This window comes from Humulus lupulus, chromosome 1 (assembly GCF_963169125.1).
Source record: "Humulus lupulus chromosome 1, drHumLupu1.1, whole genome shotgun sequence".
Lineage (NCBI taxonomy): Eukaryota > Viridiplantae > Streptophyta > Magnoliopsida > Rosales > Cannabaceae > Humulus > Humulus lupulus.
The window spans coordinates 275,991,499-276,009,783 of record NC_084793.1 but is presented as its reverse complement, the minus strand read 5'-3'; the positions used below and the strand labels follow the sequence as shown (position 1 = coordinate 276,009,783).

General features: G+C 34.9%; 1 protein-coding gene across 1 annotated transcript; it reads left to right on the top strand.

The window, feature by feature from the left end:
• Nucleotides 1-3,535: 3,535 nt before the first annotated feature.
• On the top strand, nucleotides 3,536-4,046 carry LOC133834170 (uncharacterized). The gene is made up of 2 exons (XM_062263687.1): nucleotides 3,536-3,646; nucleotides 3,714-4,046. Exons 1-2 carry the CDS (start codon nucleotides 3,602-3,604, stop codon nucleotides 4,029-4,031), a joined length of 363 nt encoding a protein of 120 aa, XP_062119671.1. The 5' UTR covers nucleotides 3,536-3,601; the 3' UTR covers nucleotides 4,032-4,046.
• The last annotated feature ends 14,239 nt before the right edge of the window (nucleotides 4,047-18,285 follow it).

Genomic DNA, 18,285 nt, shown 5'->3' with positions numbered 1-18,285 from the left:
TCGAATATTAGTCGATGTGTAACAGATAATGACCAACTAGGAGGAATGAAAACTCACGATTGTCATGTTTTACTTCATAAGATATTACCAGCTGCATTACTTCCTTTTCCGATAGACAACATTCGTGGTACTTTGATTGAACTCTGCCAATTCTTTCAAAAAAATTGTGCAAAAACATTACAAATTCCTGACATAGAAGAATTGAGAGATGGAATTGTAATAATTTTGTGCAAGTTGGAAAAGATATTTCCCCCATCATTTTTTACCATAATGGTTCATCTTTGTGTTCACCTACCCGATCAAGTGTTATTAGGTGGTCCAGTTGCTTCGAGATGGATGTTTGGGATAGAACGCCATATGGGTTTGTACAAGAAATATGTGAGAAACATGTCTCGGCCTGATGGTTCAATAGCAGAAACTTTTGTTGTAGATGAAGCTGTAACTTTCTTGTCAAGATATGTTTCTAACATAGAGACAAGATTCACAAGACCCGAGCGTAATTGGGATATACCTTCTCCAAATCATAAGTTAGATGTTTTCAACTCCAATGTTCATCCATTAGGGGCATCTACTATCAAATTGCTTCAAAATTGGAGAAAAGTCGTTCAATGGTATATATTGAACAATTCTGTAGATGATATCCAAGATTTTCTCGAGTAAGTAACAACTTTTTTCTTCTTCTAAATTATCTCAACAAAATATCATTTACTTATTCATAGAAATGAATTTGAATGTAGTGATCATATAAAGTTGTTGGAAGAAAAAGGTCTTTCAGATTCAGAAGTTGCCTTAGATCACAAAGAACAATTTCCTTCTTGGTTTAAGAATAAAGTAAGAGATTATCATTAATGGTTTCTTACTAAATTCTTAAGTTGTGACATCATTAATCATAATTCAAATTCTTTCGTACTATAGGTGTCTCAAATGCGAGTTCAAAAATCACCTCTTGCCAATGATGATTTGTACTCTTTATCTCAAGGTCCACTTGAACGGTACAACACCTACCAAATTTGTATTGTAAATGGTGTTCGATTTCGATGTAAAGAGCGTGACGATACTCTTAAGACACAATGTTCTAGAATTTTCACTGAAGGTGATCATGACAATATTAATATCCTATATTATGGTGTCATGATTGAAATTTTGCAGTAGTCATTCGTTTTAGATCGGAAGGTGTTCTTATTTCGTTGCAAGTGGTATAACTCCAATACTAAAGGTAGATCAATTGATGTGGATCATAATTTGAATTCCATCAATACATCTACTGATTGGTATTCTAATGAACCATTTATCTTGGCAACTCAAGCACAACAAGTTTTCTATTTGCTTGATATGAAGCGTGGTTCAAATTGGAGGATTGTTCAAAAAGTAAATCATCGATCTATTTATGACATTCCTGAAATTATGGAAGAGATAGTAAATAATGACGTGTTTCAAGAAGAGGAATAATTTCAATTGCCACCTTTTCAACCAGCTGAGGATCTCATTGAAATTTCGTCTTTAGTTCGATTAGATGTTCCTTCTGTAACTCTTTCAGACCAACTTGTTGTTGATTTATTTTCAAACCAAAATCAAAATGTGGACAAGGATAGTGACTTAGATGAAGATTTTGATGAAGGAAATATATTCTGTAATAATGAAACATTTCTCTCAAGTGATGACACTAAAAGTTCTACAGAATCAGAATGTGATGATGATGATGATGCAAATTCTTAATTCATAGTTAGTCATCTTGTCCTTCATCAGTTAGTGCCTCGTAAAATTTGTCTACAAATGTAAGTTGTAATATTTTTTCTATAAATACAATTAACATCTGAGTTTACAACTAAGGTTTTTCTGCTAGATCTTGTGACTCTTTTCTAAAGTTTCCTCTTAGATTTTCTAGCTTCATAAAACCTGTTCACTCACTCACACCCTTGTTACAAAACACTCTTGCTCTCTCTAACAGCTTGAACACAACTCTCTCTCTCTCTCTCTCTCTCTCTCTCTCTCTAATTCCAAACTTGATCCCATCTGTTGATACTACGGTTGTCACTAAGTTTACTAGCTCATAGACCAATGGCTCTGTTCTTGGGTTATAATATTCATTTCTTGGGAATGGCCCAGTAGTGTTTCGAGTTTGTAAAGTTATCTTCTTTTTTCTTTTTTAGGTATTTATTATATTAGTATTCCATTTTGTAATTCCTGCATTTGATTATTACCCATTGAATGCTCTTGAAATGAAAAGATGGTTCTTTGTCTCAAGTTCATTGTTTAAGATTCACTGGTGCACATTCTGTTCAATAATTTAATTTTCTTTATTGTGTTTAAAAATATTAGAATCATATTTCAGTATTTTATGTAGTTTGATGTTATGTATTGACAAAGCAAGTCCTTTTGTTCTGGTTGTTTTAATTATACAGTTCTTGGGTGTGGTAAAAATTCATTCTTTATGTTATCTTTACTGATATTAGGATGTGAATTATTAATTGGATTTTAATTTCAAACAATTTAGTAATATATTTTTATTTGCAATTATAAATTTGGTGTATGCAACTTCACTAAATTTCAATGTTGTGTCAAACTATGAGAGTCTTTCTTTAATGTTTCATTCATTTAAATTAGGGGTATGAGACATACATATTTGACATCTGGTGAATCTTTTTTAGACTTGTTTATTTCAGTTAACTAGCACATATGGCGATCTTGTATAAAAGCTCTGATTTGATCTAATAACATACTTACACATTTATATATGTAAAAATTTATATGCCAATACAAACCACATGTTTTATGTGAGCTTTACATATTTGACATATTTGTCTCGTTTACTGTATAAATATATAGACATCCATATCAATATATAGACACATCCAGATTCTTAATTCATAGTTAGTTTCTTAATATTTGTAAATATTTATTTACTAATCACTTTTTTTTGTTTTACTTCACAAAATTTCTGTCATGGCACCTGGTCGTCGCACCATTCGATCTACTGCTCAAAGTCAACAAGTTGAACCAGTCATTGATCCTCCAGCTCCACCTTCACAAGTTGTTCGCACTACTCGGTCGAGTTTAGAGAATCAACAAGTTGAACTAGTCATTGATCCTCCTGCTCCATCTTCACAAGTTGTTCGCACTACTCGGTCGAGTTTAGAGAATCAACAAGTTTGTCGCACCACTCAATCTATGGTACTAAGTCAATGACCTAGAACCACCACACAATCTAATGTAGAGAGAGAACACCCTCAAGGCTCCACACACCCTACTGTACAGGGTGAACAAGTCAATGTGATGACCCATTTTGATACCGAAGATGATAATCAATCTTCCTAAGTTCCATCTGGTAAATTTAATGTCTTTCATGTTCATTTCTTTAAATTTCTATTTATTTTAATTAAGATTATATTGTATTGTAGGACAAACACCTTCCTTCAAGCCACGTGGAGCTACCCGCGGCTTGACAACTACAACTATAGCTAAGGCATCATCAATTGGAAAGTTGTTAGTGACTTTTGATGCGGAGTGTCGTCAACCAATTTGTACTAATGCTGAGAAATTTAATAATGTGATTGGATTCATTATTCAGAATCATGGTACATTTCATTATAAAGAGTGGAGAATGGTCCCTGAAGATGTGAGAGCTCCATTGCGACACTATCTTTTGGTAAGTCATTTCACAATATTACATTTATATTTGTAATATTTATAATTAATATTATTTTATTTTATAGGAACATTTTGACATCAACTTGAATGATGAGACAACTAAAAAATGCATTGATGAGCAAATGAGAAAAGCTTGGAAGGGTCATAAGTACAAGCTGCACTTATATTTCAAAGAAATTGGAGGAGAAAATGATCTTGAGATGGCCAAGAGCAAACGTCATCCAGACTTAAAAGAACAACAACAAGAAGATTGGATGATTTTGTGTGATCGTTGGTGTTCTCCTGAATATAAGGTAACATTTTTTTATCATAATATTGCTATTATGATAGGAACAAGAGACCCGACATACTATTTACATATTGCTATTGTTCTTGACATCTAGCTATTTGTTATTTTCTTCTGTTTTATTGAATTTATATTGTTGTATGTTGCCAATAATGATTTTTGGGCACTAAGATTTTGTACATCATTTGCTCTTTCTAGACTGTACATCATCTACTCTTTCTAGTATTTGGCCCTACAGAAACAACATATACTCTTTCTAGTATTTTTTTTTTTGTTTTTGGTTTACAGATTTTAGTGTTAAACTATTCAATAAAGTTTGTGATAAATAGACAGTTGTGTTGTTCAAAAGAAAAAGTGGTGTAAGTGTAGAGTCCAAGAACTTTACTTAGCTAGTTAGATAGTAGTATAATAGTAATAATAGTATTATTGTTATGACTGTGGATTTTTGGTTCAGATCGGGATTTATTTGGACACTCATAGTAACACTTGTAGATTCTCTAAGTTTAACCTATAGTTTAAGAATATTAACTTTAACCTAAGGTTTGATTAATATGACTGCTATTGAGGGTAATATTTATTATATTATAAGGTTTAGATAAGACCCAATAAGATAGTAGCACATGTCATGTGTATGTTTAATAATGATTAAGTATTTTGAGGATTAAATTTATTAAGGTTAAAATTTGAATATCCTAGGGTCAGTCAGCAGCTTTGAAAACGTTAGAGGGCTTAGTCAAGGCTGTTTACTCAATTCAAATTAAGCTAAAAATGTGTAATTTCGTGTGTTAAATATTCAGTGTATGCCGATATATCGCAGCTATAGGGGGCGATAAATCGCAGTACGGGGATACGAAAAACATGAAACGTTGCACGATTGCCTCCGGCATACTGGCCCAGGCGATATATCGCCTACAGGGGCGATATATCGCCTCCTTCAGTGTGTTTTTGAAAGTTTTCAAAAACATTCTCATTCAAATCCTTAACCTCTTGATAAGTCCAGCACCTTTCTGAACAAGTCTTCAGCCTCTGTTGAGTGATAATTCAAATGATTTTCACTTAAAAAGCCATTATTTTTATTCAAGTTAAATGAAGATCTTTTCATTCCTAAACTCTATAAATAGGACCTAGTACCCAGCCATTTATTCATCTATTACTCTAAGTTCAGAGGCTGCAAGTTGCTAGGTTAGTGTGATAGCGTAAACACTTGGATTGGGAATTATAAGCTTGATCACTCTAAGCTTACCAAACACTTGGGAAGTAAGGTTCTATTCACATTTCGGTTCAAGGTTTAGATTGATCATAGAAGTGCTCAAGGTATCCCAAACTCTAGTCCATTTCTGTATTATTTTCTTTAAAGTTCTCATAGTCTTCTACTCAGTATTCTAACCTTATTCTTGGTTAGGATATCTAAGTTCTTGAGCACAAGGTTTTTGGTAAGTATATTTTGATAGTATAGTTCCTTCATCACTTTCATCCATTTTCTTCAATATACTCACCCTATTATAAATGGTTTTTAGGAGTGTTCCAAAGTCCCCAAATCAGTTCTCATATCCCGGTAATTTGGTAAGGAAAATAAAATAGGACTTATGTTATATGATTTTATATGTTATCTTATGAATATGTGTTATGTAAAATGCTATGTGAAGTATGCTTGTAGACTTGGGCATATGACCCGTACAACTAACAAGCCCCAAATAGATTATGGGCATATGACTTGCTTAGCTAGCAAGCCCCACTAATCTAATGGGCATATGACTTGTTTAGTTTATGGGACCCCAAGTAATAATGGCCATTATAGTATGTATGTGACATAAGGGTTATGATATGTTTTATGTTACATTATGAATTTTATGTATATGGTTATATGTTAGATTTTCCTTGCTGGGCATTAGGCTCACTCCTTTTTGTTTATATGTGTAGGAAAATAGCTTTAGTGGCGGGAAAGATTCTTGGAAGCTTGGGGAATGTGTAATGAAGAGGAATGGATTCAAAGAGCCGAGAGTTTCGATTCGAGGATGAAGTTTTTTTTACTTATGGTTTTATGTGTATTTTTCCGCACTTATTTATGTAATCTCTTTTAAGTACAATTATGTTATGTTTTGATTTTAAAACAATGGGATCCCATATCCTACTTTTAGTTTTATGTAAGTTTAACATTTGTTTTTTTTTTTACAAGTTTTTAAATAAAGTTATGATCTTTTCACTTGTAAGTTCTATTAAGGATTATGGTCTATGTGTAGTTTTCATTAATGGTCCAAAGTCTAGAGTAGTTGGGTCATTACAGTAATAATAATACAGATGGGGAGACATAAATAATAATACAAATTCTGGAAGACATGCTTAGAGCATGTGTGTTGGACTTCAGTGGATCATGGAGCAAGTACCTTCCAATGATAGAGTTTTCGTATAACAATAGTTATCAGTCAACTATTGGTGTAGCACCATATGAGATGCTCTACAGAAGGAAATGTATATTTTTGATTCATTGGGATGAGATGGACGATAGTAAGTATTTACGTCCAGAGGCATTACGAGAAGCTAATGAAGCTATTGCTGTAACGCCCTGGGTAACCAAGACCGTTACACTGTGTGTTTGAAATAGTACAAGACTTGCTAATCAAGTCATTTAGTTCAAAATGTGTTCCTAATAACACAAAAGGTTAAGTTAGAAAGAATTTTGATTTATAAACGGTTAAACTTTACTAAAACAGATGTTTGTTTCATGGGATCCCAAATTAGGGTTTAAGTAACGTAAATACGAAACTCTTGATTACTTATAAATGATTAAGCCACTCTAATGGAAACATATACATTTTAGGTTCCCGTTCCTGTACAAATCCTTGACTGTGGCGGCCGAGCAGCTGACAATGTACACCTTGCCCCCAGAGCTCTCCAACCCATGGCCAACTTGCCTTACCTGCACCATGTAGCACCCGTGTGCTGAAGCCCAGCAAGAAAACATAATATCATGACATAACAGTATTAATAGCTAGCAGTCCACAGAGCATAGTCCAATAACCACAAAATACTATTCGGTACCATCAGGCCATAAAATTCATTCAAAGCAACACACTGACCAATAACCATTAATCCAGCTCCAGACACTCATTAAATCACATACATTAATCCACAATAAACACATATCAAGCAATAACTAGGGTTAACGCTCGCAGGCCGCACCCTCTACTTAACTCACTGCCTTTGGCTCGCTTAGGCCAACTACAGTGACATGCCCACTGACTCTGTCCAGCTTAATCGAGCTCAGTTCATAATAAGTTGTCCTCAGATACCAGTGTTCGAGCCACGCCCTACGCGCAAGTGTGGATTTTGGCACCCTTAGGCCGTTACCACATGTCCCCGTGGCATAATATCACCTTATGATATTCATATCATTATAGGGAACGCTTAGTCCCAACATATTCACATGGTGTATCGCAATTATATAACAACACATTCAAATATAGGGAACGCTTAGTCCCATCCTATCCACATACACAGGTGCAGTTTTCTTACCTTAATGCCAAATGCTTTAATTAGAAAGGACAACCCTCGAGCACGATCCATTCCCGAGCCCTAGCTTATCACCTAGTCACAACCAAGATAACGAATTCCATTAATATTCACATATGGGTTTCCAGTTACAAAACTAACTCCCGGGACTCCTAATTCCACCAAGCACGGTGGTGAAATCAAACCCGAGCACCCAAGACCACTCTCCCATGCTTAAAACCCTCAAAATCTCAAGTGTGCAACCAAGGGCTGCGGCCCCAAAAGCCTAGCTGCGGCCCTTCCTTAAAACAAAGCCTACTCCCTCATTGAACCACACACACGCCGCGGCCCTTGCCTTGGGCGCCGCGGCGCGCCCCCTTGGCCGAGCCCCCTTGGCTTCCTTGCAAGCTAGGGCCGCAGCGCTCTAGAACAGAGCCGCGACCCTCCCCTTCGAACCCAGATTTTACACCATTTCTAAGTCTGAAACCTCACCTTAAACCATCCCAAAACTTCCCAACTCTTAACCAATTAATTCCTAACTTCTTTAGCATGATCTAAACAACATAACTCCCAGGAAAACACAGCCTAACACCCTCCAATCTTCTCCTTTCAATTTCTGAAACCCAAGTGCTACAAACACTCAAACCAGCCACTCAAACTCAATTTAAAATCTCTAAACCAGGAGTTCAAACTTACCTTTGCTGTAGAATCACTTCACCAAGCTGTGGCCAAGCTAAACTCCCAAGTTTTCCCTTTTAATTCTGCCTTAGAACATCAAAATCATACTTGTTTAAGCACTTAATTAAAACCCAGCTAGAATTCAGAATTCAACCACGGAAAAGATGTTTAGATGCTTACCTTAATCCCTGTTTTAGTTATTGATAAACCCCTGAGCTAGACTCCCAAATCCACACCACAAATCTCAGAATTCCAGCTTGTTTCCCCCCTAAGTTTTCTGTGTTTTTTTTTTTCTTTTTCCTTCCCTTTTTTTACCTTAAACGTGAGAGAGAGAGCTGAGCCTAAGTGTTTAGTCGGTTTGTTTTTCTTCTAAAAGCTTCTTTATGTCTAACTTATCTATTAAGTTAATCCCGAGGCTCGGGGTGCCGGAACCGTCCCCGAGGCCAAAATGGTAAAATCCCCCAATATTCCCGCCTAGGCATTCTAACCTCAGATATATCTCCATATATTTATTTTCATGACCCGATAGTCTAATTAACTACCCGATACCTATAATATCCCTGACTTATCCAAAGTCAGCTATTAAACCCCGTTGTGACTTTCCCGCTACTTGCTCCCTAGGATCGCCTCGTGCTGATAGTTACAAATGCACACACCTGTACACGCATATATATATATATATATTTATCAATCTACCCACATAATAATGTGGTCTCAACAATTTATCACACACATTCACATTTATGCCCTAACGGGCCAAGATTACCATTATGCCCTTACCAGCCAAACAGGCCCCGCATACTTATTCAATACCCATTTCACGCTTTCTTACCATTAATTCTCTTAACCTCAAATTATGCCTTCCCGGCACACTAATCAAGGCTCTTAAGCCTTATTAGTGATTTTGGGTCGTTACAATTGCCAAGATAAAAACTCGCACGATTGCCTCACAGGATCGACAAAAGAGTTATGATGATCCTAAACGTAGGCACGTTGAGTTTCATGTGGGAAATTATGTATTCCTCTGTGTTTTTCCTATGATAGGACTTAAAATATTTGGAAAGAATGGAAAGTTAAGCCCTCAATTTGTTGGACCATTCAAGATTTCAGAGAGAATTGGGGAAGTGGCTTATAGGTTAGCTATACCTCAAGCGTTTTTAGGGGTGCACAATGTCTTTCATGTGTCTATGTTACTGAAGTATGTCTTGGATCCATCTCACATTCTTAGTTATGAGGTGTATGATATGTAACCAGGTCTATCATATGAAGATGAGCCAATAAACATTCTTGATAAGAAAGAATGAGCATTACAGAATAAGACGATTGGGTTAGTCAAAGTTCTTTGGAAGAATGGATTCGTAGAAGAAGCAACATGGGAGTTGGAATCATATATGATGGAGCAATACCTACAATTGTTTAGGTAAATTTCGAGGACAAAATTTCTTTTTAGGAGGGGATAGTTGTAGTATCCGCTTCCGTTAGTAAGGGGTATTTTGATAATTTTATGTAAATACATGATTGTGTGTCTGTTTGACTATGTTATTATTTGAAAGATGATTATGTAAGTAAAGTTTTGTATGTTTTGAGGAACAACAATGATTCTTTCAAATAGTAAGGGCATTAGTGTCATGAATTTCGTAGTTACGGGCCATAGTGTAATTAAGAGGATTTTGGGGTCATAAGCTAATTAAGGAAATTGGAAACTATTAGTTTTATGTGAAATTACAAAAAAGGACATGATCCTAATTATGAGAGGGTTAGAATTAGGGGCAAACTACTCTTTTTATTTTATGGTGAAAATTTATAGATTAAAATAATATTAGGTTATGTATATCATTCAGTTATCACTCACTTTATCTATCTAAGCAGAGGGTCTCTGAAGTGGAAGCTTAGAAGATTGGAGATCTAGGAATCCATTTGAAGGTAAGACTTGACTACTCTATTGAATTAGATTTGGTTTATCTATTACATTGGGAAATTGATCTTGAAATAATGATTTAATTATTAGCATTGCTTTTGAAATATTCTAATTGAATATAATGATAGAAACATGTTAGGGATTGGATCTTGGGTAAGGATTATGGGTTTTGGTGATACGTTGTCTAGAAGTTGAAGGTAAAGTTTGGGTTCTTGAACCCTAACCATACATTTGTGGTATCTTTTGAATTAATGCATGAGTTGATGAAAATTTATTGATTAAACATATCTGAGAATGTTAGTTTTGTGATTGTAGAGTTAGGTGATGTTAATGTTCGAGTTTTGGGGAAAAAATAGGGTTGAAATCGCAAGAAGCGATTTCTGATATATCGCCGAGCGCGACCACGCTACTAGTCAAGAAAGCTGAAACTTTCTGTGAGCGCGACCGTGCTACTTACCCAGGGAGGGGTATTTTTCTAGTTTAAGTCGTCATTTTTTATAGTGTTTTTGGTTAGGGGATCGGATCGTTATAGAATGGTTCTGGGAACCTTAGGAGGACATTCTAAGTATGAGTCAACGTTAGGAAGAGTGTGGGTGCATAGTGATATAGATTTGGTTATTGTTATGAAATTAAGATCGTGGCCTTTTATGTTGTGTTTAGGGCTTGGTAAGGAAACTTGAAGGGGGTAGAATTATTGTTGCTGTTTGGACTTGAGGTAAGAAGAGTGGACACCTGCACACAGGGTGTACGCTCGTACTCTTTATGGTAAAATTCGTATTATATGGTAACATTTGTGTTTATGTTTGAACACGTTACTGTATGATTATATTGAATAGTTTATGTTTAATTGTAGTTTATGTGATTTATATGTATATGTGATAATTGTGTGGCATGCTTACGTTTTAAAATGAATGTTGACGTTACGAAATTACATGCTTACGTTATTATGTGCTCATTGTACTAGTCCAACTTTACGACCTTTTACTTATTGTGGTGTTTATGATATAATTCTTTTAAATTGTCTTTCTAAGTTATTCATTTAAATTTCTGGCTAAGGTTTTGGGATTGTGTCCTACACAACTCTTCTTACTGGGCTTTCGCTCATGGGTACTCTGTGCTGCAGGTAAAGGCAAAGATGTGGTTGCAACACAATAAGTTTGAGAGTTTTGGCAGAGGGCGTACATGTCAAGGATTTAACGACCATAAAGGATCAAGCCTACTAGGGAAATTTATTAAGTATTTTGAATGATGTTTTTAGTTTTATTATCTGGATTAAAAGAATGTTTTGTTTTACTTTTTTTTTACGATAACTACGAAACTCCGGAGTTTCATTCTTTTAAAATGTTTGATTGTTATTAACATTGGATTTTCTATTAAATGGTGTTTTTATTTCAAAACTAATTATTGTAAGAATCAATTAATGTTTCAAGAAATTGGGGCTTTATAAATTTACTATGCCAAAATCAGAGCTCGGATAGTCAGTTGCACCTGTTTTATTTATATGCGTGTAAAACACATTGTTTTAATCCTGATTTTGGCACGGTAAAATATTCAAAGTTTTTCAAAATTTAGTGGGATGCCTGTTATAACTATAATGTACACCGTCATTAATAAAAAAAAATTGATTATAATTTCTCCAAGTATCGAAAACATAAAGACCCTACCAGTAAGAGTTAAAGCGTCACCCTCTACATAACTCCCCTTATATATATATAGTTGAAGAAAAACTTGAATAACATACAAAATCAAAAATTATATTTTGAGGAGCAATTGTGTATCGCCGTTTCTGTGATGAAATTCCGTTTTTAGTAATTACCAAATTAACTAAACCATGCGAATTAATTAAAGTGCAGAATGATAATTAAATGTTGAAACAGATTTCAGTTCTATCGAGACAGAATCCGAACTTGTCACAACAAAAACTGAACACAATAAAAAGACAATGCAAAACAATAAAGAACACAACGAATTTTTACAAGGTTCAGAAACCCTTTCGGATAACCTACTTCTTGGGGCCACGCCCAGAGAATAAAACCAATTATTAAAGAATCACAAGTACAAAATATTGACTTAAACAAAACAAGACTCCCTCTTGAGATTTGCCGCAACTTTGTTGGAAAAACTCATTGCAGGATCTTTATTTATTTTCATGCAATTTACATATTATCAAACAAACATGCATATTCCTAGAACATGCTCCTATGAAATTGATACAAATACAGAGTAAAGTAAAAACTTACATTACGCAGTGGAACTGGAACAACTCCATCCTTCAATCTCTCTAACCCTTGATTCATTTCTGTAGCAGAGTATTATCAAGAGATTGAACAAGATCAGCAACACAGTCTTCCTCACCAAGCCTTTCATCAACCTAGAACTAGTGTGGGCTGGTTCTCAACACATGAGATAGAGATCTAGAAAAGAAGAAGAGATTGTGGCTAAGAAAGGATTAGAGTGTTTAGGTTTTCACTTACCCAAATCAACTGAGACTGACTTGCTTCCTTATAAAAACCCTAGATATCATATTCCTTATATAGGAAATTTAATGGGATTTATTTAAATTTAAATTAATTAAAAATAATAAACAAAAATAAAAGCCTTGGGCTGCCATAAATGGACTTGGGCCCAATCTCTTTGTTTTGAATTTAAATCCCAACTGGGCCTAAATTCAAAACATTTTATTTATTTATTTATTTTTAATTAATTAATTAATTAAATCCTTATTAAAACTAACTAATTATAATTTAAAACTTGATTTAATATTATTTATTTATATTAATAAATTTACCCAAAAATTCTCTTTTATTCTCTAAATCTCATATCTCTGTAAATTTTCCAAAATTGACCTAGTCAACTTTAAAAATCCTAATTGATAATTAAATCAATTAATTGAGACATTCTAGATGATTTACTCAAAGGTGATGCGGGGACCATGGATCCATGAAATCAAGCTCCAACAAGTTACTATGAATTTATTTAAGAATAATTTCACTACCTTATTAATTCCTCGTGACTCCACTATAGACTTGGAATTGAACTCTTAAATTCATAGAACGTATTTTCAAAACCATAAATACGTTATCCATTGTTATAACCATTACAATCAGTCAATCCTCTATTGATGACTTACTAACGAGCTGGGTGCAAATTACCGTTTTACCCCTCATCAGTATTTTATCCTTAACTCCCACTAAGTTCCTTATAAATGATATTTCCGTGAACTTAATCACAAAAATGAGATCTCAATCATTTAACCTTTTGAACAAAGCAATTAAGGAAATCATCTTTTTACTTCTCATACAGAAGTTATAGATTTTGTATCTATGAATAATACTCTCACTCAATTACACTAATAAATCTCCAAGATGTAAGTATGGGCTAGACCGTAGGGTAAGCTGGTAACGAACAATTCAAAAGATTTAAATAATATAATTAGCAGAATATTATCACTCAGAATTAAGATCGACTTAATATATGGTCAACGTTGTGACATTGATTAGATTTGATAACAACGATACTTATTTATCAATCAATAATCAATATCGGTCCTAGTCCGATGTAACTAAATACATCCGATCTTGTCTACTTGGTCGATGCCTTGGACAAGATATCACACCCTGAATGTGTAAGTAGATCATATCGTAGATTGCCTAATCAGTGAAAATCCAATGCACTGATCTAATCTTATGACTCGTTCTTTTGAACATATAATTACAACTATAATCCACTGTGACCTACTCACTATAACTGTAACTATCCATATGTTCGAGATTTTATAAATGTTTGTATTATTTCAATAATCATGTAATAAAACAAGAAAGCAACACAATTGTCAAACTAAATGATTTCTTCTACTTTTATTGATAATATGAAATCGTGCTACATGTCCAACATGGTTTTATAAGGGCATAAAACCCAGCATACTTCTCTTCACTAATCTGATTTTGATTGAAACGCTCAACCACTTAAACTCCCTTCAATGGTCAGCGAGTGCTTGCATCCTCCCGACGCAAGGCTTGTAAAAATCTTCTCCCGAAGACTATAAAAGTTGGGTTTAAATTACAATGTGTATTCACTCATGAAAGTGTATAAACTCACCACAAAATCTAAACACTCATATTTCTACAAGATCACGTGAATACTATGATCTTGAATACAAATAAGGAACTCTCACAAATATTACAATACACTCACAAATTATGCATCTAAGAGTTCACTTTTTCTCACTACCTTTAGAGCCCTATTTATAGAGTCATTTTTCGTGCTCATAAAGGCTGAGAAAGAATCTCCTAATAAAGGCAAGAATAATTGAAGATATTCTTGATTAATGAAGAATTGCCTTTTTTAGAAGATGCTGATTCGACAGATATGATTTTGGTGGGGACAGCTCAGACCTGTGTCGGATCAAAAACATGCTCAAAACAGAAAGAACAATTAGTGACATTAAAGATTCAGTTTCCTGGATTTCAATTCTTGATCTGCACGAAAATATAATGTCAAATATTCCAGTAAGGATTTTGAGTAAGTACTGAATATTTGCAAGATATTAATTCCCTTTATAATCAAATAAAGTTAAATAAGGAATGTAAATATTCCATAAATCACAAGAAAGGGAAAGTTTAATTCTGAAAAACACAATAAAGGGAAACACAAAATTGATCTTTTAATAAAACTATTTTTATTATAAAATATGCCAATTTTAGGATTTACAATCTCCCCCTTTGGAAATTTTATAGACAAAGCATATCTATTTTTAAAAGATCCCTGCAAAACACAAGTAAGTGCTTAAAATCACAAGAGTCACAAAATGACTCCCCTTGCCAAAAAGAACCAAAGCACAAGATAAAACAGTTAACAAAAACCAATGAGAAACAGCAGGTCAAACAAGTACCAAAAATAGAGTTACTCTCTCTCCCCCTCATTGTCTAAGAAAATGCTAAAGAACAAAGAAAACGAAACCAAAAGAAAGACACATCTAGTGTTCTTTTACATTTATCAAAAGATAATAAAAATAGATCGAAAGGAACTGTAACCATCATGGAGAAGGAGAGGTGGATGCACTGATAAGGGCCAACGAAGCAAGAATTTGGCGCTGAGTATCCTCCATGAGAGTGAACCGGTCAGAAAGACTTGTAATGCCTGTCTGGACAGAAGCGAGATCAGTCGAGATAGCAGGAGTGTCAGTCACAACATTGCCAGAACCAGAACCAGCTAGATTAATGCCTTTAACCTTTCGAGTTGTGGACGGAGCATGGTCATCTTTGACAATGTAGGTAGGACCAACCAAATGAGATGTCAAGGTCTCATAAGACTTCTTCAAAGGACGCTGAGAGTCCAAAAGTTTGTAAATGACTTGTGGAAACATCAAGTGTTGACCCTTGCGTTTGGCACCACTCAAGGACATGATTTGATAAAAAATAACAGCAGCAAGATCAATTGCAACTCCAGTCCCAATTTTGAACAATAGAAAAGCCATGTATTGAGTGATGGTAGAGGAATGAGTGGTAGGCATCCAATTAAACATTGCAAATTTGAAAAGAGCACCATAATAGTGAGTGAGATCCGAGACTCGTAGAGAGGTGCTTTGTTCCCACACCATAGCTTGACCAACCAACTCAGACAACACTTGATCCTTTGCAAACTTAATAGAATCTTCAATCTCAACAGGAACTAGATTGAGGGCTTTAGCAATTTCAGATGGACCAAACTTATACCAATGTCCCCTAACATACACTTTACTAAACATAAAAGAAGACTGGTCTAACAACTCATCATTCAAATTTACATAAAATTCTTTAACAATCCGAGGCACAAACCCATCAAACCCAGACAAAGATCGTAGCCAACCCATTTCCTCTAAAGTAAGTAAGACCCCAAAAACATGATGAGGAGAAAAAAGGAAATTACGCTCACTAATAAAGTGACGATGCTCATAAAATTGCATGTTTTTCTCATTATCATTAAAACAAAAAGTAAGAGAATGAGCTTTGAAAGAACCTGAGGTACGGACATGAGCACCTTTTTGTTTAGGGAGTTTGGAAGACAATTCGGGAAATGCCAATGGTGTGGTGCCTTTTGGGTCAGATGCAACAGGAGAGGCTTCTGATGGGTCTTCTTCAGATTCAGTCTCCTCCGCCAAATCATCAAGAGGAACATCAGGATTTGGCTCGGTCAAGGAAGGGTCCAACTCAGGCTGAGAGTCTTCCGTTTCAGGAGAAACATCCTCCGATGAGGTGCGAGGAGGTGGGTTGATTTTTGCCTTCAATTTAAATCAGGATAAAGGAGATGAATCAGAGATGGAGCTGGTACCTTTTGTTGGAGACACTTTGGCCTTCTTGCCTTTCTTTGTTCCAATAGCTTTGGTCTTGTGTTTGCCCTTTTGCCTTGGGGGTCAACACATTAGGAGATAACGATGATTCAAAGTCATGATCAGATGGATCAGACACAATTTCAGTGGAGATTGATTGGGAATGACTTGTAGCCAAGGTGGGTTTGGCTTTTATTTGACCTTTGAAAGAGGCGAGTGGAACTGCCGAGGCTTGGATTGGTTGAGCATCCAGGATGGGAAAAGTAACTCCTTTACTTGAAGCTCCAGGAACGGTAGATCCTATAGGACCTGAAAGAGCAAGAACCTTCTTTCTTGCTGTGGTTTTAGGTCGACAACCTGTAGGAGGCGAGACAGCAGGGATTGATGCTGGGACGGGAGGAGTGGTAGTGGGAACTGACTCAGGAACTGTCTCCTGCTGAGACTTCACAGATTTGGAAGATGAACGACGACCTCGAGTCTTTATGGCTGCTAAGAATGAAACAAGTGAAACACACAAAGAAAAAACCCTAAACACTTTGGTTATAAGTGAGAGAGACAAACAAGAAAACACTGAGTATGAAACAACCAAAGTGAATCTGAATATATAGAGTATTCGGTGCACAAATGAGGCAAGTTCAAAAATGGGTAACCAAAAATGGGTAACCGGATTTTATGTGATAAATGCCAAAATATCTCCTTTTTAAAACAAATTCTTTCACACCTCAAAGTTGGAAACTTTTTTAATATATTAGAATATATTAAGATAAAACAAATAAATTGCATCAATTAATTTTTCAAACCTTTTTTTTAAGTACACGGTCCAAAACAGATTTTATTTTATCATTATTTTTTTATTTTATTAAAAAATTGCCGAAAATAGAATATAAATTTCCATACCATATGTGTCCATGTAAATGCCAAGTCCTGTTCAAAAGAAACAAGATAACCATATTTTTCACAAATTAGAGAAATGAGTTATAATTCAAATACTAAGTGACCATAATTCGAAAAATATATCAATCGCAAAACATATTTGAATCAATTCATTATATGAATGAGTCTTACAACCATCTTACACAGTCTACTCAACAGGCATGTGTGTTTGCATGTGTAATCAATTTGGCGTTTCTTTTTTGGCCTTTTAAAGCTAGGGTCATTGCCCATATTTGGCAATTGTAGCCTTTTTCAAATTGTAACCATAATGGAGGCTATAACTCTTATACTGATGGTAGCCCTTTACACTGGTAGAGTATCCTCCAATATAATTGCTAATTACCTGGTACCAACTTACTCAGTGTCGGCTTTCACACATCAGTATAGGTAGCTCTTTTCCAAAATGGAGCCTGAAAAAGAAATTGGATTAAGGAATGCTCATACAAACATAATGATTTGATCAAATATAAATTGGATGGTCTATAATTTTTCAAATATGGTTTTTTATTCCAAACAAAGTATAGGACTTATAACGATCATTTTCTAAAATACAAAAAATATGCTCATCAAATTTCTTCCAAACAGGACAAGAGATTTACACAAACACATATGCAAGGCAAGATTATCAATTTATTGGAAATTTCAAATAAAACAAACCCCCAAGGACTTCCTGATGGAATCAAATCTGACTGTGTCTATTGCTTTAGTAAAAATATCTGCAATTTGTTTGTTAGTCTCAACATATTCTAAAATCAATGTTTTGTTTTCAACAAGTTCCCAATTAAAATGATGATGAATGTCAATATGTTTGGTGCGAGAGTGCCGAACAGGATTTTTGGAGATATTAATAGCACTTGTATTATCACAAAAAATGGTTAAAGTTTTAATATCAAACTCATAGTCTGCCAACATTTGTTTCATCCACAAAAGTTGAGTACAACAGCTTCCAGCAGCAATGTACTTAGCTTCGGCTATTGACAAGGAGATGGAGTTTTGTTTTTTACTATGCCAGGAGACCAAATTGTT

Bases quoted from the DNA above. Each gene is read 5' to 3' on its own strand.
- LOC133834170 (XM_062263687.1), top strand. From the start codon at position 3,602: ATGGTCCCTGAAGATGTGAGAGCTCCATTGCGACACTATCTTTTG. The intron at 3,647-3,713 runs GTAAGTCATTTC...TTTATTTTATAG, and splicing joins CATTGCGACACTATCTTTTG to GAACATTTTGACATCAACTT.